Source organism: Mytilus galloprovincialis, chromosome 13, assembly GCF_965363235.1.
Source record: "Mytilus galloprovincialis chromosome 13, xbMytGall1.hap1.1, whole genome shotgun sequence".
In the NCBI taxonomy this organism is placed as follows: Eukaryota; Metazoa; Mollusca; class Bivalvia; order Mytilida; family Mytilidae; genus Mytilus; species Mytilus galloprovincialis.
This window is the reverse complement of record NC_134850.1, coordinates 12433921-12461444: the sequence shown is the minus strand read 5'-3', so window position 1 is coordinate 12461444 and position 27524 is coordinate 12433921. Positions and strand designations below refer to the sequence as shown.

At 31.8% G+C, this 27524-nt stretch overlaps 1 protein-coding gene across 3 annotated transcripts in view; it reads left to right on the top strand.

Annotated features, from left to right (window-relative positions):
• LOC143057008 (activated Cdc42 kinase Ack-like) overlaps window positions 1-27299 on the top strand; it is a 48916-nt gene extending 21617 nt beyond the window's left edge. For 2 of the 3 annotated variants that reach the window (XM_076230232.1, XM_076230231.1), the window contains exons 3-14: window positions 6847-6976; window positions 9963-10157; window positions 11732-11881; window positions 13179-13364; window positions 14376-14467; window positions 17451-17577; window positions 19122-19268; window positions 19636-19730; window positions 19940-20034; window positions 21219-21315; window positions 24352-24440; window positions 24809-27299. In XM_076230232.1, the coding sequence (XP_076086347.1) occupies window positions 6847-6976; window positions 9963-10157; window positions 11732-11881; window positions 13179-13364; window positions 14376-14467; window positions 17451-17577; window positions 19122-19268; window positions 19636-19730; window positions 19940-20034; window positions 21219-21315; window positions 24352-24440; window positions 24809-26598 (3193 nt within the window). In that variant the 3' untranslated portion in view covers window positions 26599-27299. Of the gene's footprint in view, window positions 1-3708; window positions 3806-6846; window positions 6977-9962; window positions 10158-11731; window positions 11882-13178; window positions 13365-14375; window positions 14468-17450; window positions 17578-19121; window positions 19269-19635; window positions 19731-19939; window positions 20035-21218; window positions 21316-24351; window positions 24441-24808 lie in introns of those variants that run through there. The other variant, XM_076230233.1, reaches the window with a different exon arrangement.
• The last annotated feature ends 225 nt before the right edge of the window (window positions 27300-27524 follow it).

Sequence of the window (27524 nt, the reverse complement as noted above, 5' to 3'; positions counted from 1 at the left end):
TCTTTTTATCTGCCACTGAATGATGAATAGCACAACTACAGTTCTTAACTATATATATATATATCTGATATTACATTGTGATCAGTAAATGAAATTCCAATGCTATTTTCAAACCTAGTGTAAGTTCTTTTTCTGTATCATATAATCCAAAATTAGACATAACATTTTTTTTTTATTTCTGAATATTTTGTATATTTCATTTGTAGATAAAGAGAAGTTAACAGCATGTTTACACTTTCTTTTTATTTCCGAATATTTTAATTCCAACCAGAAATTAATATTATCATCAATCATAAAAAGCATTTATTATAACATTAAAACATGCTCTGAACTTCTTTTTATATATTTTTTTCTCTAGTTAATGATATATGATTATAGCATTGAAGAAACCAATACATGATTTATTCAAGTGTAAAATGTCAATTTCATGATAAGTGTATAATTATCGGGAGAAATCTTTCATAAAATCTTGTCATAAAAGTCGGGTTTACAATTACAGGTTTAAAGAGAGAATTTTAACCACTAAAGGTTCACATCTGTTTTGTCTATATATAAAGAATATAGTATCATATACATGCCCCCTGCATTTTGTGGTTTTAGATATCTCATTATGATTATTTGTAGTTTTAAATTGCAGTTTACATATTCAATGACAGTTAATCAAATCTTAACCGCAGGTAATTGATTCTGTATTGAAGTCAGGCACATTTAATGTAATCTTTGGTTTTCCCCCTCCATCCTCTAACTTAATGAACTTTTAATTAAGTTGAAAAGCATGCCGACCCCATTTTTAGACATCAGGTTGTGGTTAGATTACTATATGATGCCATAATGCACTTGAAAAGTTAGTTCATCTAGATCTGTGTTACAGATGCTCTGCCTCAGGCCATTTCACTTTTCAACTTTTCTTCCTTTAATAAAGATAAAGAAGACATTGTATTATTTCCAATACGTTCAGGTATTTCACATCCAATTTTTTATGGTAATATTCTTTATAAAGCACAAAAGTGTCAGTATTCACCTCAGAAACTTACAAAACCTTTGAATAGACTTATTAAGAAGGGATATAATTACGATACTGTTGTCAAGTCATTAAAGATTGCATATTTTGGCGTTAATATTGAGTCACTGATAAGGTCTTTACATCGGAACTAAACACATTTATTCTAAAAACAGTTGTTGGCATGACACAGGTTATGTTCTTCTCATATATGTTATGATGGTATGATACTAAACCCCTAACGGGAAGGATTGTGCCTGATGTTCATATGATGAAATCATAATCTTTCAGTCAGTTTAATTGAAGTCTGGAGCTGGCTTGTCAGTTAACTGCTAGTAGTCTGTTGTTATTTATGTATTATTGTCATTTTGTTTATTTTCTTTGGTTACATCTTCTGACATCAGACTCGGATTTCTCTTGAACTGAATTTTAATGTGCGTATTGTTATGCGTTTACTTTACTACATTGGTTAGAGGTATAGGGGGAGGGTTGAGATCTCACAAACATGTTTAACCCCGCCGCATTTTTGCGCCTGTCCCAAGTCAGGAGCCTCTGGCCTTTGTTAGTCTTGTATTGTTTTAATTTTAGTTTCTTGTGTACAATTTGGAAATTAGTATGGCGTTCATTATCACTGGACTAGTATATATTTGTTTAGGGGCCAGCTGAAGGACGCCTCCGGGTGCGGGAATTTCTCGCTACATTGAAGACCTGTTGGTGACCCTCTGCTGTTGTTTTTTATTTGGTCGGGTTGTTGTCTCTTTGACACATTCCCCATTTCCATTCTCAATTTTATTATTTCCAATGAGACAAACACCATTGCAATAATCCACCAGAGACCAAAAAAATGATAATGTCACTTTCGTGATCTTTCTAATTTTAATGCCATATTAGAGTTATGACCAATTGCACGGTCAACTAAACATAGAAAATGATAGTGTTAGTAAGTGGAGCACTATGGACGTAATACTTGTTTTTAAAGATTGGACATGTTGGATTGGGCATTGGTTGTGCGTTATTTATACAAGTCAGCTTACATTATTTATAATGTCCCAATGACTACATCTTGGTACAGGGGTAAACAGTGGCGGATCCAGAACTTTTTTTAAGGGGGGCCCGCTGCCTGACCTAAAAGGGGGGGGGGCTCCAGTCAGGCTTCAGTGATGCCTTATATAATCAACCAAATTTTTCCCACAAAAAGGGGGGGCTGGAGTCGCCACTTAGGTTTTCAGTTAATGCATGGTTTCACTGTGCTTTATAAAAGACCATGCTGAAAATTGGGAATCTGAATCCTTTTGAAACTTTAGGACAGAATTTCATTAAAGTTGCAATGTTTTTTTTACTGGACGTGAATTTATATATGCACCAGCTATTTTAATTTTAGATCTAAGTGTTTTTTTGGGATTTCCCATTCTTATTCATTTACTTAGTCACTTATGTTATTTAAAGACAGTATACACATTGCATTTGGTCTCAAGTCTTCATTTTTCAAGGATATTTATTTTAATTTGATTAATTTGAAAATAAATTTAGTGTTTGCCAATGGACTAATAAAATATATATGTGCAACATTGGGGACATTGGAAAAAAAAAGAAGTAAAATCACAAAAATACTGAACTCCGAGGAGAATTCAAAATGGAAAATTTGTTATTCAAATGGCAAAATCAAAGGATAATTTAAAACACATCAAATGAATGGACAACAACTGTCATATTCCTGACTTGTTCCTTTATTTTTCAAAACCTCATGATGACCAAAGTTGTGTATTTTTTATTTTTCATTGACATATCTACACTGTTGATCAATCTGCATCTGCGTCATATTATTACGATTATCTGTTCATGTCGTAATACATTGGTAAAAAGTTTGATCTGTTAAACGTTTTTATCTTGTACCTTTTCCTGTTACTTTAAATTATGATATTATTATCTATTAAATTATCAAGTGGTATATAATTGACTAGTTTATATGTATACAAAAAGTTGTTGAACTTTAAATGGTGTATTCAGAATAATTTACAATTAAGTAATTTTAAAATTGAATGTCATTGCATGAGGTGACAATTTCTGTGAGGGTATCAAAAAGGTATATATTGTCATTAACCAAGTACCCCCTTTTTGGCATCAAATGATGCTGAAAATTTTATAATTATTTATCAAATAGAATATTTAAGCTGTGGTTATGGCATCAAATGGAGAAAAAAATAATTTTAAAGTTTATTTTGACTTAACATTTAATCAAATTTGTTTGAACTAAAAATTTAGGGTAAACTGTTGAGTGTGGTTCCCCCTTTACACCCTCTTTTATTTAACTTGATTTTGATTGAAGATGAAAGATTGCAAATTTGCTCTTTTTTGAAAACCTCAAAACAGATAAATAAAATAATTATGGTGAAACGAAATTAAATGTGATAGAGATAAAAATTAGAATATTTACAAAAAAGGAAAAAAAAAGAAAAAAAAAACGAAAAAAAAGAAAAATATTGAATTTTTTGCATTTGACTTCCTGCACATATTCAAATTACAAATTATATAACAGATTACAATGAACAAAGCGACGTTGTAACGGTGAAGGATAGGTTTGTGTTTTGTATACATCTGGTATAGTATAATGTGGGTGTTTTGTCGTCCCAGATAAAATCTGTAAATGGCTATAAGTAGGATTAAATATATAGTAAAGATCTGTAGTTTAGATATATATATATAATTTGTACAACCGGGTGATTGCATGTCAGGAAATTTATAAGTGACATTGGTAAAATTAAGGAATAGAATATGTGTTAGCATGATAACTGAAGAGAAACCACAGTGAGTAATTATTTTGTTTATTTATTCATTTCATGTATTTGGAATACTTAAGTGTTGATTTGTTATTTTTTTGGGGGGGGGGGGGGGGGGGAGGGTACTGATTTGTATATATAGATATAACTGTACAGTGGCAATACAAAATAAATTTCTATAAGTGGATTTATGCAGTTATGCATAATTTGTCAAAACTAATTAAGAAATCACCTTTTCAGAGAAATACTATTTTGATATTTTTGTTTGCCTACCAATTTTGATAATGTAGATATAATAGTCATAGATGTGCAGTAGCAATACAATATAAATTTCTAGTATGCAGATTTTGTGTCTTTTGTACTTTTGCCACTCTTGTAAAAACAAAGAAATCTTGTTTTCAGGGAAATACAATTTTGTTATTTTTGAAGTGTTCTTATTTTCATGGATATTTATAATATAGTTATAGATTTATGATGCTTGCATATACGAAAGTTAAGTGTACACCAAAATGTAAATTTCTATTATTGGTTTTGCATGCATTATTTATCAAATCATAAGAATCAGCTTTTCTGATGTTTTCAGGGGAATAGAATTTTCCTCTATCATTGACAATTGGTTCCAACAAAAACAAAGGAATATGTAGTAGTTTTGAGATCAATTTCTTATGTTATATATCTATATACATTTATATGTATTTTTTTGAATGCTGTCAAGTAAATTATTGCACTTTGGACTTAGTCTAACAAACTGTACAATTCAATGTGTGCATTAAACATTGCAAATTTTCAACAACCAACAAGATTGAAAAATGCTGTGCCATTTAACTGTAGTGGGAGATATTTAATAGCAGAGAATAATGTGATGTGAATTTCTGACGTATCTATCCTGTCACATTTTTCCTACTTTTAAATAAAACATGACACTAAATTTCCTAATTTTAAGGTAATTGATTTTTTTTGGTGGTTTTTATACGACCATATATATTGGTATCACATCGTCGTTGACGGCGTTGTTGTCGTCGTCAGCGTCGTCCCAAGACAGATGGCGTCCGGATAATAACTTTAGTATAAGTAAATAGAAATCAATTAAATTTTAACACAATGTTTATGACCACAAAAGGAAGCTTGGGATTGATTTTGGGGGTTATTGTCCCTAAGGTTTAGGAATTAGGGGCCCAAAGGGGGCAAAAAACAAGCATTTATGTAGTTTCAAGACAATAAATTGGAGTTATCTTTCTTTGTCCAGAATGGTTGTTGAATCACCTTAAACCAATGCTTTATGAAATATTCTTTGAATATTGGAGTTATCTTTCTTTGTCCAGAATAGTAGTTGAATCAACTTAAATCAATGGTATATACAATATACAATGCAATATTCACTTTTACTACCAACTAATAAATTTAAACAATCTTTACCATTCTGAGTGAGTGATAACAAGCACTTTTTTTATATTTTAATATTTTATGATGTATTTAAATGAGTAGTTATTGTTGCAAACTCCATTAGAAATTTGAATTGAGATCAGTTTTGGAATAAGGGAAAGGGGAGGTGAAAAAATTGGGTAAATTTTTCTCATTTCAGATTTCAAAAATAAAAAAGAAAATTTCTTCAAACTTTTTTTTGAGAGGATAAATATTCAACAGCATAGTGAGTTGCTCAAAGGCAAACAATTTTTTTAAAGTTCATTAGACCACATTCATTCTGTGTCAGAAACCTATGCTGTGTCAACTATTTAATCACAATCCGAATTCAGAGCTGAATCCAGCTTGAATGCTGTGTTCGTACTTACCCCAACTGTTCAGGGTTCGACCTCTGCGGTCGTATAAAGCTGTGCCCTGTAGAACATCTGGTTTACCTATTCACATACTCTCTATCAAAATAAGAAGATGTGGTATGATTGCCAATGAGACAACTATCCACCAAATGAATTTGATGTGAGCAATTAATGGCAACAATGAGAAAACCCCCTATGTCTTCAAGACAGATATAACATTTTGACAATGTCAAGACAGATTAACCATGTTGACAATGTCAAGACAGATTAACCATTTTGAATTTGTCAAGACAGCTTAACCATTTTGTTAATGTCAAGACAGATTAACCATTTTGATCATGTCAAGACAGCTTAACCATTTTAAAATTGTCAAGACAGCTTAACCATTTTGACAATTTCAAGACAGATTAACCATTTTGACTATGTCAAGACAGATTAACCATTTTGACTATGTCAAGACAGATTAACCATGTTCACCATATCAAGACAGATTAACCATTTTGACAATGTCAGGACTGATTAACCATTTTGACTATGTCAAGATAGATTAACCATTTTGACTATGACAAGACAGCTTAACCATTTTGTCAATGTCAAGACAGATTAACCATTTTGACTATGTCAAGACAGATTAACCATTTTAACATTGTCAAGACAGATTAATCATTTTGACAATGTCAAGACAGATTAACCATTTTGTCAATGTAAAAACAGATTAACCATTTTGACAATGTCATGATAGACTAACCATTTTAACCATGCCAAGACAGATTAACCATTTTGACCATGTCAAGACAGATTAACCATTTTGACAATGTCAAGACAGATTAGCAATTTTCACCATGTCAATGCTAAATGACCATGTTGACAATGTCAAGACAGATTAACCATTTTGATAATGTCAGTGCAGAATTACAATTTTGATCATGTCAAGGCAGAATAACCATTTTAAAAATGTCAAGGCAGAATAACCATTTCGATAATGTCAAGGCAGAATAATTATTTTTACTTAAATATGATAATTTGTTTTATTAAATAACTTGGCCATTTTGACCATGTTTTGATATTATCTTTTCAGACTTGGGGTTATTTTGACTATGTTTTTAATATTTCATTTCAGACGTAATTCCATATTGACTATGATTTGAATCATTTGATATTATCTTTTGAGACTTGGCCCTTTTTGACTATGACTTGATATTTTCTTTTCAGACTTGGTCATTTTGACTATATTTTGGATATTATCTTTTCAGACTTGGTCATTTTGACTATATTTTGGATATTATCTTTTCAGACTTGGTCATTTTGACTATGTCAAGACAGAAGACTTGGAGAAGATTGGTATGGGTAAACCTGCCATCAGGAGGCTAATAGATGCTGTTAAGAAAAAAAAAGCTACCAGAAGATCAAGATTGTTTGACAAAGTAAGGTTGTTATGTGAGGAGGGGTTGGAGGGGTCTTGATCCCGAAATCTCATGCTTAAAAACATGAAATCCAGACATCCCGAATTTAAAGAAATTTGAATCCCGACAAACACGAAATTTGTAAAAGGAAATCCCAGATCCTGAAAGGACAAATTCTGAAATCCAGAGCTTAAAAACACCAGATCCCGACGTCCGGAAAAGAATCTGCCCCCCCCCCCCCCCCCCCCCCTCTTATGTCGTTGCCACAGCCCTAGGAGTTTTAGGAGTTGGTCCATCAAACTCTTCATACCTAGTTTACATACTGACACTTTTTTTATGATTATAAATCTGCTGCTCTTTTCACAAAAAATCTTAAGAGTAAAAATAATTGTAAGTCATACACACATTTCAGAATAACTTATGATCAATTTTACTTGTAAGTTTTTTTGTGAAAAGAGTAGCTGTACAGTGTTAATGAATTCTTCATACCATAAATACGAAATAACTTTAGTTTTTCTCTTCATATCATATATAATAAATACGAAATAACTTTAGTTTTTCTCTTCATACCATAAATACGAAATAACTTTAGTTTTCTTATTTGAATTGTTTTACATTTGTCATTTTGGGGCCTTTTATAGCTGACTATCCGGTATGGGCTTTTCTCATTGTTAAAGGCTGTACCACAACCTGAAGTTGTTAATTTCTGCGTCATTGTGTCTCTTGTGAAGAGTTGTCTCATTGGCAATCACTTCACATCTTCTTTTTTATATACATCCAAATCCAATAAAATAGAAAACAACATGTTATGAATTTCAATGCTTTTGAACTCCAATAAGAGTTGAACTAATAGGGAATGCATGCATTGACTATAATGGATATTCATTTAAACATAATACTGAAAAAATACAGAAATCTATGACTGCAGGATGTTTTAAAAAAGATAAAATACTTTATCCTGCAATTGGGTGTCCTACTATACAGATACAGCCCTACAGATATCGCTATGCTGTATCTGTATACTATACAGATATCGCTTTTAAGCTCCGCCCACTGCCGGACTGAGTATTGTTTGAACCTGTGTGACCTCAGAATGTGTATTCCACTTGCATTCCAATGACGATGACAATTGTCGATTTCAAAACTTGAATGTGTATGATTGTGTTACAAAATCAGCCATGTCAATTTCAGCATGCATGTTTAGTGAAAGTCAAGTCTGAAGCGTAGGACAACTCGCACACTTCTGTTTCAAATTGGACAATGTTTTGTTTTTAATTTTTACTGTTGAAATTAGTTGTTATGTTAAAATAGATATTTATTCACCTTGAGCGATGTATATTATTATTGACCATTCGAGATTCTTTTTTTGCGAATCCATCTTCAGCGTAATGTGTGATTTTGATATTACTACACGGGCCTCAAGGGATTACAAATCGAAAATAAATGCTAAATATGTAAGTTTTTGTGTTTTTCAAAACACAAACAATTTACAGAATTAATTGCAGGATAAAGACAATAACTGTTTAGTGTCTGTAAATATCAGCTGTATTTGTACTCGGCTCGAAACAGGTGTAGTAGCTCGCTAAAAGCTCGCATACACCTTGTTTCCTAGCCTCGTACAAATACAGCTGATATTTAAAGACACTAAACAGTTATTGTCTATGTAACTGGTCTGTTTTTAGGAGATTGAACTACAGGACTTCCTTGAATGATCAATTTTAATTGAGGGGAAATTAATACTGAAAGGCTGAAATTCCTAAAAATATAGCTTCCAGAAAAATTGTCTTTTGTATTTTACAATTAAGCATGACAAGTTATCAATTCTGAATCAAAGAATGCTTGTAGTTACCAAAATTAAGCTCTAACTACCTTACCGGCTTAAATAAAGCTGTAACTACCTTAACTGCTCAAATTAAGCTCTAACTACCTTACCTGCTCAAATTAAGCTCTAACTACCTTAACTGCTCAAATTAAGCTCTAACTACCTTACCTACTCAAATTAAGCTCTAACTACCTTACCTGCTCAAATAATTTTGTATGTATAACTCATATAAATCATAGTTGGCAACTATAGATCACCAAATCATCTTCAAGAATAAGTAAAACCCACACAACTCAGCAAGCTATAAAAGGCTCAAAACTGACAAATGTTAAACAGTTCAGACAAGAAAAATTACTGCATGTTTTTTTGTAAAAAAATGAAAAAAAAACCAAATATGATACAGCAACAAAAGGACAACTTAACTGAAGTATAAGCTCCTTACTTGGGACAGGCATATACATACACGTCTTCATGTACGGAACCCTCCCACTTATCTGGGACAGGCATATACATACACTTCTTCATGCACGGAACCCTCCCACTTATCTGGGACAGGCATGTACATACACGTCCTCAGGAACAGAACCCTCCCACTTATCTGGGACAGGGATGTGCATAAACGTTTTCAGGCACGGAATCTTCCCACTTATCTGGGATAGACATGTACATACAGGTCTTCAGGCACGGAACCCTCCCACTTATCTGGGATAGGCATGTTCATACACGTATTCAGGCATAGAACCCTCCTACTTATCCGTGACAGGGATGTGCATAAACGTCTTCAAGCATGGAACCCTCCCACTTATCTGGGACAGGGATGTGCATAAACGTCTTCAGGCACGGAATCTTCCCACTTATCTGGGATAGGCATGTACATACAGGTCTTCAGGCATGGAACCCTCCCACTTATCTGGGACAGGCATGTACATACACGTCTTCAAGCATGGAATCCTCCCACTTATCTGGGACAGGGATGTGCATAAACGTCTTCAGGCACGGAATCTTCCCACTTATCTGGGATAGGCATGTACATACAGGTCTTCAGGCACAGAACCCTCCCAATTATCTGGGACAGGCATGTACATACACGTCTTCAAGTATATGGAACCCTCCCACTTATCTGGGACAGTGGTTTGATTAAGATTTTAATTAATAAATGGAAAAATATATATATGTATATTTCAGATCCTTCCTGGAGGAAAAACAACTACAGATAAATCTGATGGAAAGAAAATTAATTCTCCTGTTGCTAAGGGTAACCAAGACCAAGTGTTGACATGCCTGATCAGTGAGAAATCATTGTTTCTCCAAGAAAAACTGGGCAATGGTTCTTTTGGAGTTGTCCGTAAAGCAGAATGGACCACTCTTACAGGGAAAAAGGTATACAACATAAGATATGATATTCTTTTCAAATTTCAAATACTGAGGTTGTGAGCTCAAATTTAAACCCTATCTGTGGAAGTTGTGTCCAACTTCAATTTTATTTGATTTCAATAAGAATATGGGGTAGGGTCTGAATATTTGTTCAGATGATCAGAAAGGACAAAAAATATCTTCCCTGTTAATGGCACCAGTAACTGCTTGTTAAACATTGTTAAAAGCTTACAACTAATGAATGATAAATCACATCATTTAGTGGCATAAACAAGGGGAAGAAACTGGTACTGCTGCTATATAAAATAGGAAATAACAATTTCCCCTGAACATGCTTAAGCTGTATCATTTTTGTAGAGTTTTTTCATAAAAATGCATGTATAACGGCTTAGTGACAAAAACAAAATTGAACTTGACCAATCCTTCATAATTTTGACCTCTACTTATTGCTGATGTCATAATGTTTTAACCGAAACTTATCAAGTACTCGTCAGGATTACTGGTGAACAAAATAAAAACATAAGTTTCGTTTATGAAAAACACACAAATTGTTTACCAGATTCTTGACAAAATATGCCATATGAAGACATTTTGAAAGCATTAGCTGGACTCTGTAACTTTGTATTGTGACAAACACCTGATATTTTAAAGTACATGTATCGATATACAAATCTGATAATCTATATATACATGTACATGATATATCAGCAGTTTTACAATTGATTTGATGCCAAAGTGTAATGATCTGACCTGTTTATAGACCAATTAGATTAATAACTAATCATTTTTTTCATTCATAAAAATCTACTTACAAACTGAAATTTTAATCTTTGTAAAATATAATTTACAAATGTGTTGAATACGAATTTTAAGAAGCAAATTAATTTTGTGAATGAAATTTTAATGTGTTATATTAAGGAGACATATAATTCCTTTAAGTACAAGTAAACCTATGATTTCTTTTAATATTTTCAAAATGAACATTAATCTATATGTTGATTGTGGCGTGAAGAACTTTTTTTTTCTTTTCCATTAAGGTCAAAGTAGTCATAAGTTATATTTTGCATCGAAACTTAAGGATTTAGAAAAATATTACTCACAATAAAAATAAGGGTAAATATAAAAAGAAGATGTGGTATGATTGCCAAAGAGACAACTCTTCACAAGTGACCAAATGACACAGGAATTAACAACTATAGGTCACTGTATGGCCTTTGATTGTTAAAGAGACAGCATTCACCAGTGACCAAATGACACAGGAATTAACAACTATAGGTCACTGTATGGCCTTTGATTGTTAAAGAGACAGCATTCACCAGTGACCAAATGACACAGGAATTAACAACTATAGGTCACTGTATGGCCTTTGATTGTTAAAGAGACAGCATTCACCAGTGACCAAATGACACAGGAATTAACAACTATAAGTCACTGTATGGCCTTTGATTGTTAAAGAGACAGCATTCACCAGTTTTCAAATCACATTGATATAAGCAATTATATGGGTCACTCTGCATTGTTAGTTATGATGTGGATACCCATAATGTTTTTATTACATTGAATTTGGTTTTATTTTCTAGATAGTCGCTGTGAAAATTCTAAGAAAAGATGTGTTGGCCCTTCCAGGTGCCTTTGAAGACTTTGTAAAGGAAGTAAATGCCATGCATACATTATCTCATCCAAACTTGATAAGACTGTATGGGATTGTATTATCAACTCCTCTTATGATGGTATATATAGTTTTTTATTTAGTGGCTTAAAAATTTATCTGTTGATTTATAAAAAAAACACACATAGAAATCAAACCTAATGATATTCCCAGCTAATAAAATTAATCTCTTTAAGTTTTCAGCAAAGTAATCTTTGCAAATTTTGTGCATCCGAAGCACTTTTCTTGATTTACCTTTATAAGGAAGGCTGATATCCAAATACTCAAAAGCCAAGAATTATAAGTACAGAAACAACTGATGAGCTAAATGAAAAAAAAGGACCTTAAAAAGATGAGCAAGTTGGAACCTTCAGTTTCTTAATCATTTATAAATGGCAGAATGAAAAGTGTTTAATACTCTCAAACACATATATCAGAAAAACAAAAGATATGGGGTATTTATCAATGACACAAAATCTGTACATGCACAGAAAAAAACCCCCAAAAAACACACCACTGTAATATGCCATTTTTTTACAATAACAATATTTACTGTGGAGCAAATTGGATCAATGAGACAAAAAACACATACATACCATTTAGGTAACAGTGTTAGCTCCCCTTGTCTCTATGGTAGAAAATCTACACAAGGATTTTCACAATAGCATAATATTTAGATTATTTGAATAATTGCTAATCTTTTTTTTATAATTTTAGGTAACAGAGTTAGCTCCACTTGGTTCTTTGTTATTTTTTTTTTTTTATACTTTTAGGTAACAGAGTTAGCTCCCTTTGGCTCTTATGTTAGTTTTTTTTTTATACTTTTAGGTTACAAAGTTAGCTACCATTGGCTCTTATGTTAGTTTTTCTTTATACTTTTAGGTAACAGTGTTAGCTCCCCTTGTCTCTACGGTAGAAAATCTACACAAGGATTTTTGTAATAGCATAATATTTAGATTATTTGGATAATTGCTAATCTTTTTTTTATACTTTTAGGTAACAGAGTTAGCTCCACTTGGTTCTATGTTAGGTTTTTTTTTTATACTTTTAGGTAACAGAGTTAGCTCCACTTGGTTCTATGTTAGTTTTTTTTTTATACTTTTAGGTAACAGAGTTAGCTCCACTTGGTTCTATGTTAGTTTTTTTTTTTTTATACTTTTAGGTAACAGAGTTAGCTCCACTTGGTTCTATGTTAGGTTTTTTTTTATACTTTTAGGTAACAGAGTTAGCTCCACTTGGTTCTATGTTAGTTTGTTTTTTTTATACTTTTAGGTAACAGAGTTAGCTCCCTTTGGCTCTTATGTTAGTTTTTTTTATACTTTTAGGTAACAGAGTTAGCTACCATTGGCTCTTATGTTAGTTTTTCTTTATACTTTTAGGTAACAGAGTTAGCTCCTCTTGGTTCCATGTTGGAAAAACTACACAAGGAACAGGAGAAGATATTGTTATCTTCTCTTTGTGATTATGCTATACAGATAGCAACAGGAATGAGTTATCTGGAATCCAAACGTTTTATTCACAGAGATCTGGCTTGCAGGAATGTTTTATTATCCCCTCCAGATAAGGTTTGTAGCTATTGGAGTAAATTTGTCAATGACTATGACATGACGTGCATACACGTTTTGTGAATTATATAATGAAGTATAAGGATTAGAATATTTAAAAGCTTGAAAAACTACATACAGGTCAAATAACCTGAATAATTCAGTCATTATATTATATCAGAAAAAAAATAATATTGAATCCAAAAAAATACTTTTGATTTAATTTATATGTCATACAAGCCTATATATATCTATAATACTAAAATTACGAGGTCCAATTTGTCAGCCGTCATCACGTAAAAACGACGAATCACAGAATTCAACTTTATATATAACTAATATAGTACAAAGGTGTAGATTAAAAATTACACCACTCCAGGCCCTTTTGTTTTCCACGTAATTAATATTGCCAATAATTAAGAAGTTCCGGGTCGAGTCCGCTACCGATACCAATAGTATATTCACCTGTTACCTATTACCTTATCTGTACCTTCTGCATCTGACAGGCGCACCACCAAACGTTGTATTCAGGATTAATATGCTATATACACGGGTCATAACCACAGGGTTGACACTATTAAATTGTCAAATTGTTACCTATTGTAGTATTTTAATCAGTAAGACTTTCTAAGATAACAATACGAATACTAAAAATCTGGACTAAAAATAAGGCGTATATATATAGGTACAGTTTTCAATTTGTTAGTGGGCATGACTCCATTCCAGGACCTTTTGTTTTCCAAATAATTAATATTATTGTTTCAGTTCGACGGGTTCAAACAGAAAGACTTGAAAGCAGAGAAAAACTGTGTATCTTATAATCGGCATGACTTTATCAGATGACAATACTAATACTAAAATAAGGCTTGCGCATAGTTATATACTTTAATTCAGTCACGGACCCGTGATATCACGGGTGTGTTCTAGTATATATATAGAAATATTATACTTAGTTGAACATTACAACAAAATCTCCTAAAATTGGTATCCCATGAAAAAAAAAATTAATCTACAGTATATTTTTACTTCCAGGTAAAAATAGGAGATTTTGGATTAATGAGAGCTTTACCAAACCAAGAGGACCATTATGTTATGTCTGATCAGAAGAAGATTCCATTTGCATGGTAAATCTAAAGTTTGAAAATTAAAGAATACAATATTGCTTGGCCATATACAAAGAAATCTTTAACTTTTAAGGCATGTTTTCTAAATTTTAAATGAGGTAAGGATTGAAGTACTGTTTTTAGTTTCACCTTTATGAATTATTACTGAAAATTCAGACTTTTGTAATGTTAAAATTGAGAATGGGAATGGGGAATGTGTCAAAGAGACAACAACCTGACCATAGAATTATTACATTTGATCATGCTGATAGGTTTTGCAAAATAAAAAACTAAAGCTTTCAGCTGAAATGACAATTTTTTTTTTACTTAACAATTTGAAATGCACACAAAGTTTGTTATTTTTGGCAAAAAGTTGATAGTATTTAAACTTGTATCTTTAAAGTATAAGCCAGCTGATATTGATCATAATTATTTATCTGTTTTATATTTTAAGTCATCTAATTTGGTAAGTTAAAGTCCCAAACACATTTTTACATTATTTTGACATCTTCATTAAAGGATTTTGAAAACATTTTGATTTTTTCCCAGTTTATCTGCTTGTTTTTATGTATGCATCCATTGTCAAGTTTCTTGGGATAATAAAAGTACAGCCTTACAAAATATATATTTTTTTTTTACATATGGTCATGGAACATTAATGTTTTTGCTTAATTTGAATTTAACCATTTATTTTTATAAACTGTTAAGATATAAAGTATTGATTCTTAAAATACCACTTACTCCTATACAATTACAATATATTGTATAATTGGATTTTGATATTATTCTTTTCAATGCATTTGGATGCTGAATTTTGAGTTATTTCCCATTTTGTTGTAGTATACAGTGCAATCTATATAACATCACGGTACCTAAATTCCACCTATTTAGCAAAAGTAACAGCAGAAATCTTATAAGATTTCCTAGAGACTAAACAATTTGTAGTTTTATGATTTGATACATCTTTCAACATAGGTAAAAATATTTAGATATACAGTAACACAAAAAGTTCACAGTTTTTATCAACAGATGAAGTGTTTACTGAAAAAGCAAAATGTACGGAAACATGGCCATGCGACCTCATCAAAACGTCATCTTATTAAAATTAGGACATACAATATGTTACAAGTATCCAACTCTTAAAAGATAAAGAGTATAAAGCATGGACTATATCCAATTGTTCAAAATATTTGAAGAAATTAAACAAAAGCTCTGTTATTAGACTTTTGACGATGTGCATTTAAGCATGGATGCAATTTGAGTACTCCTCATAACAGAATCATTGATGGTTTGGAGGTCACTTGAGACCAATTTTTCTATGATTCCATATGGATTCAAAATTAAACTTGTGAAACCATATAGTAAGTAATGATACATCTAGAAAATAAACACATAATGGAAACTTTTGTCAGAAGCATAAATAAACGTAGGTTAAAAACTGTAAAAATAGGTGCAATTTGGGTACCCTGACGTTATGTGAATACTGTGAATGAAAAAAATAATGTGTACATTTATTATTGCGATTGATGCATATAATCAACACATGTATTATCTGTGGAATATACCAAGATACATTCAGAGTGTATGACCTACACTGACAAGTTTTCAAATTTGAAAATTCATTGATTTTAGACGGAAAAAGTAAATTAATGAAAACACTGAATTTCAAAGAAAAAAGAAAGATCTTTATCAAATGATAAAATCAAAAGCTTAAACCCATTAAACAATAAGAAAACACCTGTCATGTCCTGACTTGGCACAGGCATTTCCTTATACAGAAATGGTGCAATAAACCTGGTTTTATAGCTAGCTAAAACTTTCAATTGTCATCACCTTATGTGTGCAGCTGTAAACAAAAATAAATGAATTATCTCCCTTCATACACTTTGTTTTAATACATTCTTAAATTTTATTATTTAAGTATCAGTCAGTAATGCTGATATTGAAATATAATTTTTTCACTTAAAATTTGCTGTTACAAAGTATTGGACATTGTTTAAAATTTAGAATATGTCTGCCTCATGCAAAATTCTGATTTCTAGACGGGCTTTGGCTGTATACTTTTGGTCTTTTTGTTTTATCAGCTGTTCATTATTTTTGTCGAGCCTGCAACTTTTGTTGCAGAAAGCTCGACATAGGGATAGTGATCCGGCGGCGGCGGTGGTGGCGTTAGCTAACTTCTTAAAAGCTTTATATTTAAGAAGGTGGAAGACCTAGATGCTTCATACTTTGTACATGGATGCCACATGTTACGAAGTTTTTGTCAGTCACATGTCCATTGTTCTTGACCTCATTTTCATGGTTCAGTGACTACTTGAAAAAAAAGATAAGATTTTTTGTAATGTAAAATTCTCTTATTATAAGTAATAGCAAGGTCCTCATGCTGGTCAGACAGTTTTCACTTGACCTCCACCTCATTTCATGGATCAGTGACAAGGTCAAGTTTTGGTGGTCAAGTCCATAGCTCAGATACTATAAGCAATAGGTCTAGTGCATTCGGTGTCATCTGACCTTGACCTCATTTTCTTGGTCCATTGGACAATGTTTAGTTTTCTTGGTTAGGTTTATGTGACAGTTGTAATAAAGCTTTATATTTAGGACTATCAACATAATATCAATGATAAGTAAAGAAGGCGAGACATTCAGCGTGTGCACTCTTATTTTAATAAGTTTTGGATTTTGAAATATTTTAGATGAGTATCTCTGATAAAGAAACATTTATTGTAGAAATGGGCATCTGGAATGAGTTTCACAAAAAATCTTACAATAAAATTAATCCTAAGTCTTACACATTCAATATACATGACCAACTTTAGTTGAAAGTTTTTTTTTGTGAAACCAGTTCCTGGTGCAATAGAATTACTTTTGTTAATAATATAATTAGGATGAACATTATATGAAAGTTTTCTTTGTGAAACTCGTTCCTGGTGCAATAAAATTGGTTTTGTAATGTTATTAAATACTATTTATGAAAATTATTAGAAACTTTTTTATTGTTTATTAGGTGTGCTCCTGAAAGTTTAAAGATCCGTGTGTTTTCTCACGCCAGTGATACATGGATGTTTGGTGTTACTTTGTGGGAGATGTTTACATATGGCGCAGAACCATGGATGGGATACAATGGTTCCCAGGTATAAATGTATTTAAAATCACAGACGAAGAAAGGGATTAAAAATGCAGATCAAAAGAAATGACAACAAAACCTGCATTAAAATCACAAGTGACATGAGCTTTCATCTTGCAATTAAAATCATTTGCCTTTCAATAATTTAAACTTAATAATATTACAGACAAATTAAAGGATTGAAAATGCAAATCAATCTAAATGACATGAAAACCTGATTTTAAATCGGAAATAAATAAGCTTTCATCATTGCAATTGCCTTTCAATGATTAAATTTGCATTAATTTTTTGAAAATTATGCTTTTAAATTTGATTTGTTTTTTCTCTTTGATAGTTGTATTTTATTCTTTAAGAGATTTTCAAAAAGTTTGCACTTATTAGATTTTGAATTATTTAAATTGAATTTGCTTTAATCTTTTTTTTTTTATTCTAAAATCCTTTATAGTGGTAGATTTAAGTGATCTGAAAAACTTTGCACAATTACATTTTTAGTTCAATATAGGAGATTTTATTTTATTGGCAAATAGTTTCTATTTCTAAGATTGAATTTATTTTCAAATCTTTCATAGTATTAGATTTTAGAGTTCTCAAAAAGTCTGCACTCAGAAATTCTAATTTCAATAAATATGATTTGATTTTTGCACAAATAGTTTCTATTATGATTTTAATTTTAATTTTAAAAATGTTTTTAGAGATCTGGAAAAGTTTGCATTTTGTAGATTTTGAGTTTAATAAATATGATTTGATTTTATGGCAAATAGTTTCTATTTTGATTTGAATTTCATTTTTAAAAACTTTTATTTAAATCTCAAAATATTTGCACTCAGTAGATTCTGAATTCAATAGATATGATTTGATTTTTTGGAAAATATTTTCTGTTATGATTTGAATTTTATTTTTAACATCTTTTTGGAGATCTCAAAAAGTTTGTACTGTGTTCAATAAATATGATTTGATTATTTAGAAAATAGTTTCTATTACAATTTAGATAAGCTCTTTGAAATCTTCCATATGTATAGTTATAGTTTTTTTTTTAGAAATTTTCAAAAAGTTTGCACTCATTAGATTTTGAAGTCACAGAAAACATTAAACCATAACATTCTGGAATAAAAGAATTCAAAAGTACAAAACTGCAGAGGGAATTGATTTATTCTGAAATAAAGAAACTGTAATTACATTACCATTTGAGAGATTTAAAGATTGATTTTTAACTTTGCTGGATCAAATTCAACAGATCACCTTTTGTTCCAAGTCAATAATAAAATATTGACAAAAACGAAACCTTTAAAAAGCATGCAATATTCTTTGGTATTGCACTAGTGCCAAAATAGCTTCTTATTATCAACTTCATCAAAGGAAAAAAAATAGTGTTTTATACAGTTTTCAAACTCTGCTATACAATAAAGGGATAATTACAAGAATATTGATGAATATTATTCCTCAAAGAAGTTGCAATATCATGCAATTTAAAAATGTCCTCAAGACAAAATTTGCCAGTATTCATGCAATAATCCAATATTATGACAATTATGTAAACTTTCTTTTTAATAGATCCTACATATGATTGATGTAGAAGGGAAGCGACTCCAGCGACCTAACCATTGTCCAAATGATATATACCAGTTGATGCTACAATGCTGGTCATACAAGCCACAAGACAGACCAACTTTCCCTGCTCTTAAAGATTTTCTTTGTGAGGTATGTTATAAAAAAGATATCTCTTGTCAGACAATGAATTATTGATCTTTTTTGGCAGACTATATTATTTACTTCAAATCTGTTACTCAATTTTCTTCAATATGTATACATAGTACTGTCTGTTTATTACAGTCCATCTCAATGTTTTTGGTTTAGATAGCTTACCATCTGTCACCTTAGCTTGAAACTTAGTACACATTTTCATCATGCGATTATTCTAAAATTTATGTAAGATTTGGGATTTGATGTGGATTTCAGGGTTTTCTTAACACAGAAATGTAATTGTGCCACCATTAAACCAAAATCTTTTAAACTTATTAGTTATGATGACATGCTGTAATTTTTCAATAAATTTGTATTTCAACAGGTCAGACCACAAGATGTGAAAGTTGTGCAGTCTTTTAGTGAAGAAGGAAAACTGAAAGTAGACGATGGAGACTATATCACTATTTTAGATGGCAGGTGAGACAAGAGTTACTTCCCTTGGTTTCAAATTCGTAAACTAATTTTGTTCACAATAATATACATATCACACATCTACAAAGGGTATATATATGTTGTAAAACAGAAAATCAAAAATGCAGTTGTGGTTTTATACTTTACAATTTTGCTCATTTTAAAACTTCATAGAATTGATTAAGAAACTGAAAATGATTTCTGATATTTTTCAGGCCAGACTGTTATTGGTGGAAAGGACAAAATAAGCGATCACTTGAAGTTGGCATGTTTCCAAGACAGTGTGTTGATCCACAGAGAAAATTAGCTCGTATGTAATGTTTGGCAATTTTCACATTTTTTTACCTTTTTTTGAACACAAACATATTCCTAGGATACCAATGATTGTTTAATTGGTAGTAATAAGTAACCTAGGATATGATTGTTTAATTGGTAGTACTAAGTAACCTAGGATACCAATGATTGTTTAATTGGTAGTACTAGGTAACCTAGGATACCAATGATTGTTTAATTGGTAGTACTAAGTAACCTAGGATACCAATGATTGTTTAATTGGTAGTACTAAGTAACCTAGGATACCAATGATTGTTTAATTGGTAGTACTAAGTAACCTAGGATACCAATGATTGTTTAATTGGTAGTACTAAGTAACCTAGGATACCAATGATTGTTTAATTGGTAGTAATAAGTAACCTAGGATACCAATGATTGTTTAATTGGTAGTACTAAGTAACCTAGGATATCAATGATTGTTTAATTGGTAGTACTAAGTAACCTAGGATACCAATGATTGTTTAATTGGTAGTACTAAGTAACCTAGGATACCAATGATTGTTTAATTGGTAGTACTAAGTAACCTAGGATACCAATGATTGTTTAATTGGTAGTACTAAGTAACCTAGGATACCAATGATTGTTTTATTGGTAGTACTAAGTAACCTAGGATACCAATGATTGTTTAATTGGTAGTACTAAGTAACCTAGGATACCAATGATTGTTTAATTGGTAGTACTAATTAATTTTTATTGGTCTATGTGGTAATGTTTTAGTGAATTTTATGCTGAAAATAAGAAATGAACTGATCAATAACATTTACTTAGGCAGATAATCATGTTTGAAGTGGGGTTTAAGATTGTGTAAAGTGGAAATGAACACTTTTCTATCTACAATTAGGACAAAGGGAGATAATTTGTTTTCAAAATTATGCTTTATTATTTTTCAAGTCTGAATTTCTCAACACACAATAAAGCAATGTTAACAAACTGATGACTCACATACACTATGTTTTTTTTTATGACCTAAAATATTATTTATTCTTCAGTGGTTTAGGGCATAATTGGAAATGAATATAAACAAACTATCTGGGAAATATTCTTTCTGAATTGATGATACATTTTGTTAACTGAATGCTAAATAGTTGGAAAATGATGTAAAATTACAAAATTTAAAAAAAAAAAACGTTTTTCAACGAAGAACTTGTTTTCTAATTTCAGAGACAGATATAAGTAAACCATTAAAGAACAGTTTCATTCACACTGGTCATGGTGACCCCGGAGGAAAGTCATGGGGAAGTCCTACAGAGATTGATGAGTAAGATCTTAAACAGATTTATATAGAAATCAGGAGCTTTGGTATTATTACTGATGAGACAATCAGTATAGGCCAAAGGAAAGAGATACAAGCTTTGGTATTACCGATGAGACAACCAGTATAGGCCAAAGGAAAGATATACAAGCTTTGGTATTATTACCGATGAGACAACCAGTAAAGGCCAAAGGAAAGAGATACAAGCTTTGGTATTATTACCGATGAGACAAACAGTATAGGCCAAAGGAAAGAGATACAAGCTTTGGTATTACCGATGAGACAACCAGTATAGGCCAAAGGAAAGATATACAAGCTTTGGTATTATTACCGATGAGACAACCAGTAAAGGCCAAAGGAAAGAGATACAAGCTTTGGTATTATTACCGATGAGACAAACAGTATAGGCCAAAGGAAAGAGATACAAGCTTTGGTATTACCGATGAGACAACCAGCCAAAGGACAAAGATACTAACAATTGACTATTTATACTTGTTTGCAAATTTTGTCAGTCATTACAGTTGGCCATCAGATCTTAACATGCTATATGCTGAAAACAAGATAATCTGTTTATTGTACCTTAAATTTAATAATTTTTCCACTGTCTTTAATTGTTTTACTGTAATGGCGCTGATATCTTTTTATTCACACATTATGAGGTTGCTATTTATTTTTGGAAAGATTAGAACTTGTTCTAAATCTTTACTAAGACACTGGCCTTCCTAACAACACGACAGGTTAGCTACTGTTACTAAATGTATTCACACTGAAATATAGTTCTCTATGGTTCTCATGTATGTGCACATAATACACATATAAACTGAAAAAAATGGGTATATTATTGGACCAGTTCATTCAAGAATGTATGTCATTAAGGTGTGTTGATAAGCAGGCTTTTTAAAAAAAACATTTTGATTAGGTAATTGGGTATTGATACAATACTAGTATGATTGACAACTGTCATTATCACTAAACAATCAGAAACAAGGTGGACCTTTAATCAACCTCAGTCTTACATAATTATACAGACCATTCAATATACATCTAATTCTTAATACACAAGTATTTGACCTCATAATAGAATACATAAACGTGTATATTAGATGGCCAGCGAAAGCTCTTTTATGAGAGCCCAGGTGGTCGTGTGGTCTAGCGGGACGGCTGCAGTGCAGGCGATTTGGTGTCACGATATCACAGTAGCATTGGTTCGAATCCCGGCGAGGGAAGAACCAAAAATTTGCGAAAGCAAATTTACAGATCTAACATTGTTGGGTTGATGTTTAGACGAGTTGTATATTAGATGTTATATATATATAAGGATGATAGATTTATTTATTGCCAATTACTTTTGATCTACATTACATAAAGTGATTCTGTAAATTATATCTGAAAGATAAATGATTATTGGATTAACAAGATCTTTAAAAAAAAATGAAATATGAAAATATAAAAGGTATCCAAGTAAGACCTATAATTTACTTGATTAATTTCCAATAATCATCTGTCATTAATCAACGATTTAGATTAGTTCACTTTTTTTTTTATCAGGAATTGGCTTGAAACAGTTTTAAAATTTAAAAACTTTTAATTATAACAACCCATTGTTTATTAGTTAATTTCCCATCAATCATTATGTCTATTTTAGTCATTTGAATTTTTATTAGACGTGAATATATATTTTTGCAATCAAGAAAGAATCCACATTTCAATAAAATAAGTTTTTTTAATTTGTTTATATTGAAAAAGTAGATTTTCAATGCCTGTGTTGAAAAATACTTTAAAAATTGATCAAAAGACTCTACAAATTTTAATTTTCCATGTCATATATATATATAACCTCTGTTTCAACTTACAAAATGCCCCAAAACAAGATTTTTAGATTATTTTTGTCGACACTTTAAAGTTTTTAGCTGTTGATCTAGATTTTATGTCTTACAAGGATAGTTGGTAACATTTACTAGAAGAATTTTTGATTTGCAATTTTTTGTTTTTTTGAAACATGTTCAGAACAGGCAACATAATTTCGATAAGATTTAAACTGTAGTTTAAATAAAATTGTGCAAATTAAGAGACACATATTATTTAATTTTAGCTCATTTTATCCTCTTACTGGAAAAGCATGTTTCCTTCTAAAGACCTGCTGTTAATGCAATTTTCAGTAATAGTGCTTTATTAATGTTCATTTTCCCCCACCATACCTTAATATGAAATAATTCAAACTACTCTTCTAATCTTTCCATGCTTCTCCATCACTTTGATTACTCATTTCTCAAACCGTGATAAGATTACTAGTACTACAATACTGAGTGACAAATCAGAGTGATATAGGTGCAGGGAAGTATAAAGTATGAGGCTGGCACCCTTAGATGTATAGGTGCAGGGAAGTATGAAGTATGAGGCTGGCACCCTTAGATGTATAGGTGCAGGGAAGTATGAAGTATGAGGCTGGCACCTTTAGGTGTATAGGTGCAGGGAAGTATGAAGTATGAGGCTGGCACCCTTAGATGTATAGGTGCAGGGAAGTATGAAGTATGAGGCTGGCACCTTTAGGTGTATAGGTGCAGGGAAGTATGAAGTATGAGGCTGGCACCCTTAGATGTATAGGTGCAGGGAAGTATGAAGTATGAGGCTGGCACCTTTAGGTGTATAGGTGCAGGGAAGTATGAAGTATGAGGCTGGCACCCTTAGATGTATAGGTGCAGGGAAGTATGAAGTATGAGGCTGGCACCTTTAGGTGTATAGGTGCAGGGAAGTATGAAGTATGATGCTGGCACCTTTAGATGTATAGGTGCAGGGAAGTATGAAGTATGAGGCTGGCACCTTTAGGTGTATAGGTGCAGGAAAGTATGAAGTATGAGGTGGGCACCCTTAGGTGTATAGGTGCAGGGAAATATGAAGTATGAGGCTGGCACCCTTAGGTCAGATTGTAGCTAAAAAAACTCTCTCTCTTTTGATGATCTATTATAATTCCATAAATTCTGTCCTTTTGGACAAGAAAAAGATTCAGCCAAATAAATACATTCTTTATTTCAATTATTATAGAGTTTACTTGAGGAACCCTATGGAGCCTCCAGATCTTCATGGTACAGCTGAAAACCTAAAACCAACCCATCTTCCTGACAGAAATAAAAGTAAGAGTATTCTATGGATGATATAATGATATATAATTATTTCTTGGTTAAATGTTTTTTAACAATTGTTGAAGGTAGAAACTATTTATTTATTGATAAAAGCAAGCTATGAAAGGCTCCAAAATGACAAACTTGAAACAATTTAAACAAGAAAAATAACAGCCTTATTTAGGTACAAAATATGATATATGTTTTTGTTTAATCATAAAACTTTCACATATAATACATCAAGAAAATAGTAAATATTTGATGCTTTTTTGTTATGGACAGAATTAGACTGCCCAAAATGATCATGTGTTGAAGACAAAATCAACTGATGTTTTCCTGTTTACTAAAGTTTTTAAAGATTTTTTGTGTTTCAATTTCAGAATCTTTCACTATCAACTCATCCAAGTTATTTAATTATTCAAAATTGGTGAATGACCGTGATGATAGTCCTGTCAAAAGAAAATCTTCTCATCATAGAGCGACGGCTATTGTGGCGGCAACAAGCATTCCTAACCCTTCCAATGCTCAATCAACAAAGCATCTGATTGATGACCAACTATTAATAGACTTGAGTGAGGATAGTGAAAACATTGATACAACATTATCAAAGCAGACAGCGCCAAGCTCTCTGTGTCTGCTAGATTCATTAATAAATTCAAATCCTTCTCATTATGGAAATCTAGAACTTCAAAAACCATTGTTAGACAATAAAAATGATCCATTTGATATTACTTCCCCTTACCGTGGCTCTTGTTCGGTTGGATACCCTGTTCCTAGGCAACAGTCTGACAGCCCATCAAAACAAAGACAACCGATTGTTTACAGTCGTAATCATTCTCAAGATGATAAAACAAAAAAGACTGTTAATGTTGATTCTTCAACAGCGTCACCTGGGGATGTCCTGCCACCTATACCGCCAAGGGGAGTAAAACTACTACCTCCAACGTCAATTCATTTAACAGACAAAGGTCAATCATATTATTCATTACCGCCTAATGAGGATTCAGATCACTTGTATAAAAACATGTCCAATCAGTCACTTCATTCCTCAACAGTCCATGTGGTTAAGCCACACCCGTCATTCGAGACTTCATCATTAGAACATGATCAAGTGCAACAGACTTCTCTCTACCAGAAAAAATCAGACAAGGCTTTTGATTGGATAAGTGATGCTATTAGCAATTTTTCAGTTTCAAAGGACGAAAACAAAAGTCCTTGTCCTCTGTATGACCAAGTGCCTGATGAAAGTCAGAATGGATGGGGATTTAATGATAAAGATTATATAAAACCACCATTATATGATGAAGTTCCAATTGAGGAACAGATTCAACCAAAAGTGAACAAAAATGTTTCTGCTGTTCAAAATGTTGATGATGACAATATTAGTTGGGATTCATTTGACTCGGATTTTGACGATGATGAGGTTGATACTGGCATGGCGGCATCAGCCCCATTGCCAATACCGACAGACCCTGATGCCCCACCTCTTCCTCCCAGAGATTATTTATCAAGTAGTTTAGACTCTGGGAGGGGAACTTTTCATAAAAAAGCAGAAAAATGTCGGATAAATCCTATCTTACAGGAAGGGAAACAATTGAGTCATACTCATTATTTTCTTCTGGCGCCACGAGAGGAAAATCAACAAAGGAAGCAGAAATCTAACACTGCTGAAATAAAACCATTTTCTGTTGACGGAACACAAATAAATGATAACCACCGAAGTTCAACAGGAAGTGAATATCAAAATGTTCCAAATTTAAGTCTTCCTGGAAGTAGGTTGTCGTCTGCTAGTGATGATTTATCTTGGATGAAACCGGTAGATAGTAATAGAAAATCAAGAAAATCTTCAGCACCTTTGAACATGCAAAAATCTAGAAAAGTTCAAAATGTTGAATTCCTTTCTACGTCTCCCAGAGAGAAAGTTTTTTCCGTTATGAACTCTGTCATTGGGGTCACTGATGAGGAGTGTCATGCGGCATTGTGCCATGCATCATGGGATACTGAAAGTGCAATAAGATTTTTAAAAACGGAACAGTTATTTCGTCTAGGAATAACACGTAGAGAAAAATGTGAAAAACTGCTAGATGCATTAAACTGGAATCTTGAGCTTGCTAGTTCAGTATTATTGGATGATGTTAAATCTCCATATTCAATGGAGTCACAAGTATAGTTCAATGGAGTTGAATATTGATATTACAAGTATAAGCTTCACAAAAAGCTTGTCTGGCACCTTTATTTATTATTATATATGTTTTTACATTCCCTCTCTAGAAAACCTAAAATCATTTTTTTTAGCTTGAAATTTTATAAATTTGACAAATAAATCATTAAGTTATTGCATAAACAAATATTTCTTGAGGTCTGGCAACCTTTTTATAAAGCTTATACTTTTTTAAAGACAGAAAATACTCTGTAATATTTGTGATTCAGACATCAATTGACCCCTTAGTCATGTTAGTCAAGTGTTTGAGAATATATAATTTTATTTGAAAATAATTTAGTTCAGACTCCCTTTATGTGCAGTTAAATTTAAACAAAAAACTTGGAAGATGCCTGCAGATGTTGTTCAGATTTTTTGAACATTTTTATAACAGAAAATGTATTTCTTTCTGGTTGACTGACTAGTGAAGAAATAAAGTCATTTTAAGATCAGGGATATTTTTGTCATAATAACACATTACACATGTTATATATTTCAGTCAAAATGCTTGTTTTTTTTCTCCACAAAACTGACCTCATTTTCCATTGCATGTTTACATCTTTATTTTTCAATATATATAAAGCATTTGTCAAGGTCATTGTTTCATTGGTTCTCATTTTTATGTACAGAAAAATTTTGATGTAAAGGAAAATTGAGGAGGCAGCAGATGGCCATGTTAAAAAACCCCATCTTTGTTCAGTTTATTACCAGCACAAAGATCTTAGGACAACCCATTCAAGGTCACATCATTTACCACTATCATGATTATACATTACAAAAAAAAACGTTCAGTCAGATACTACAAGTTTCTTAAAAGATGTTATTAAGTTTAAACAAAATATTACAGTTGTTTGAGTTTTTATAATCTTTGAAAAATCCCAAAAAATGAAAGGATG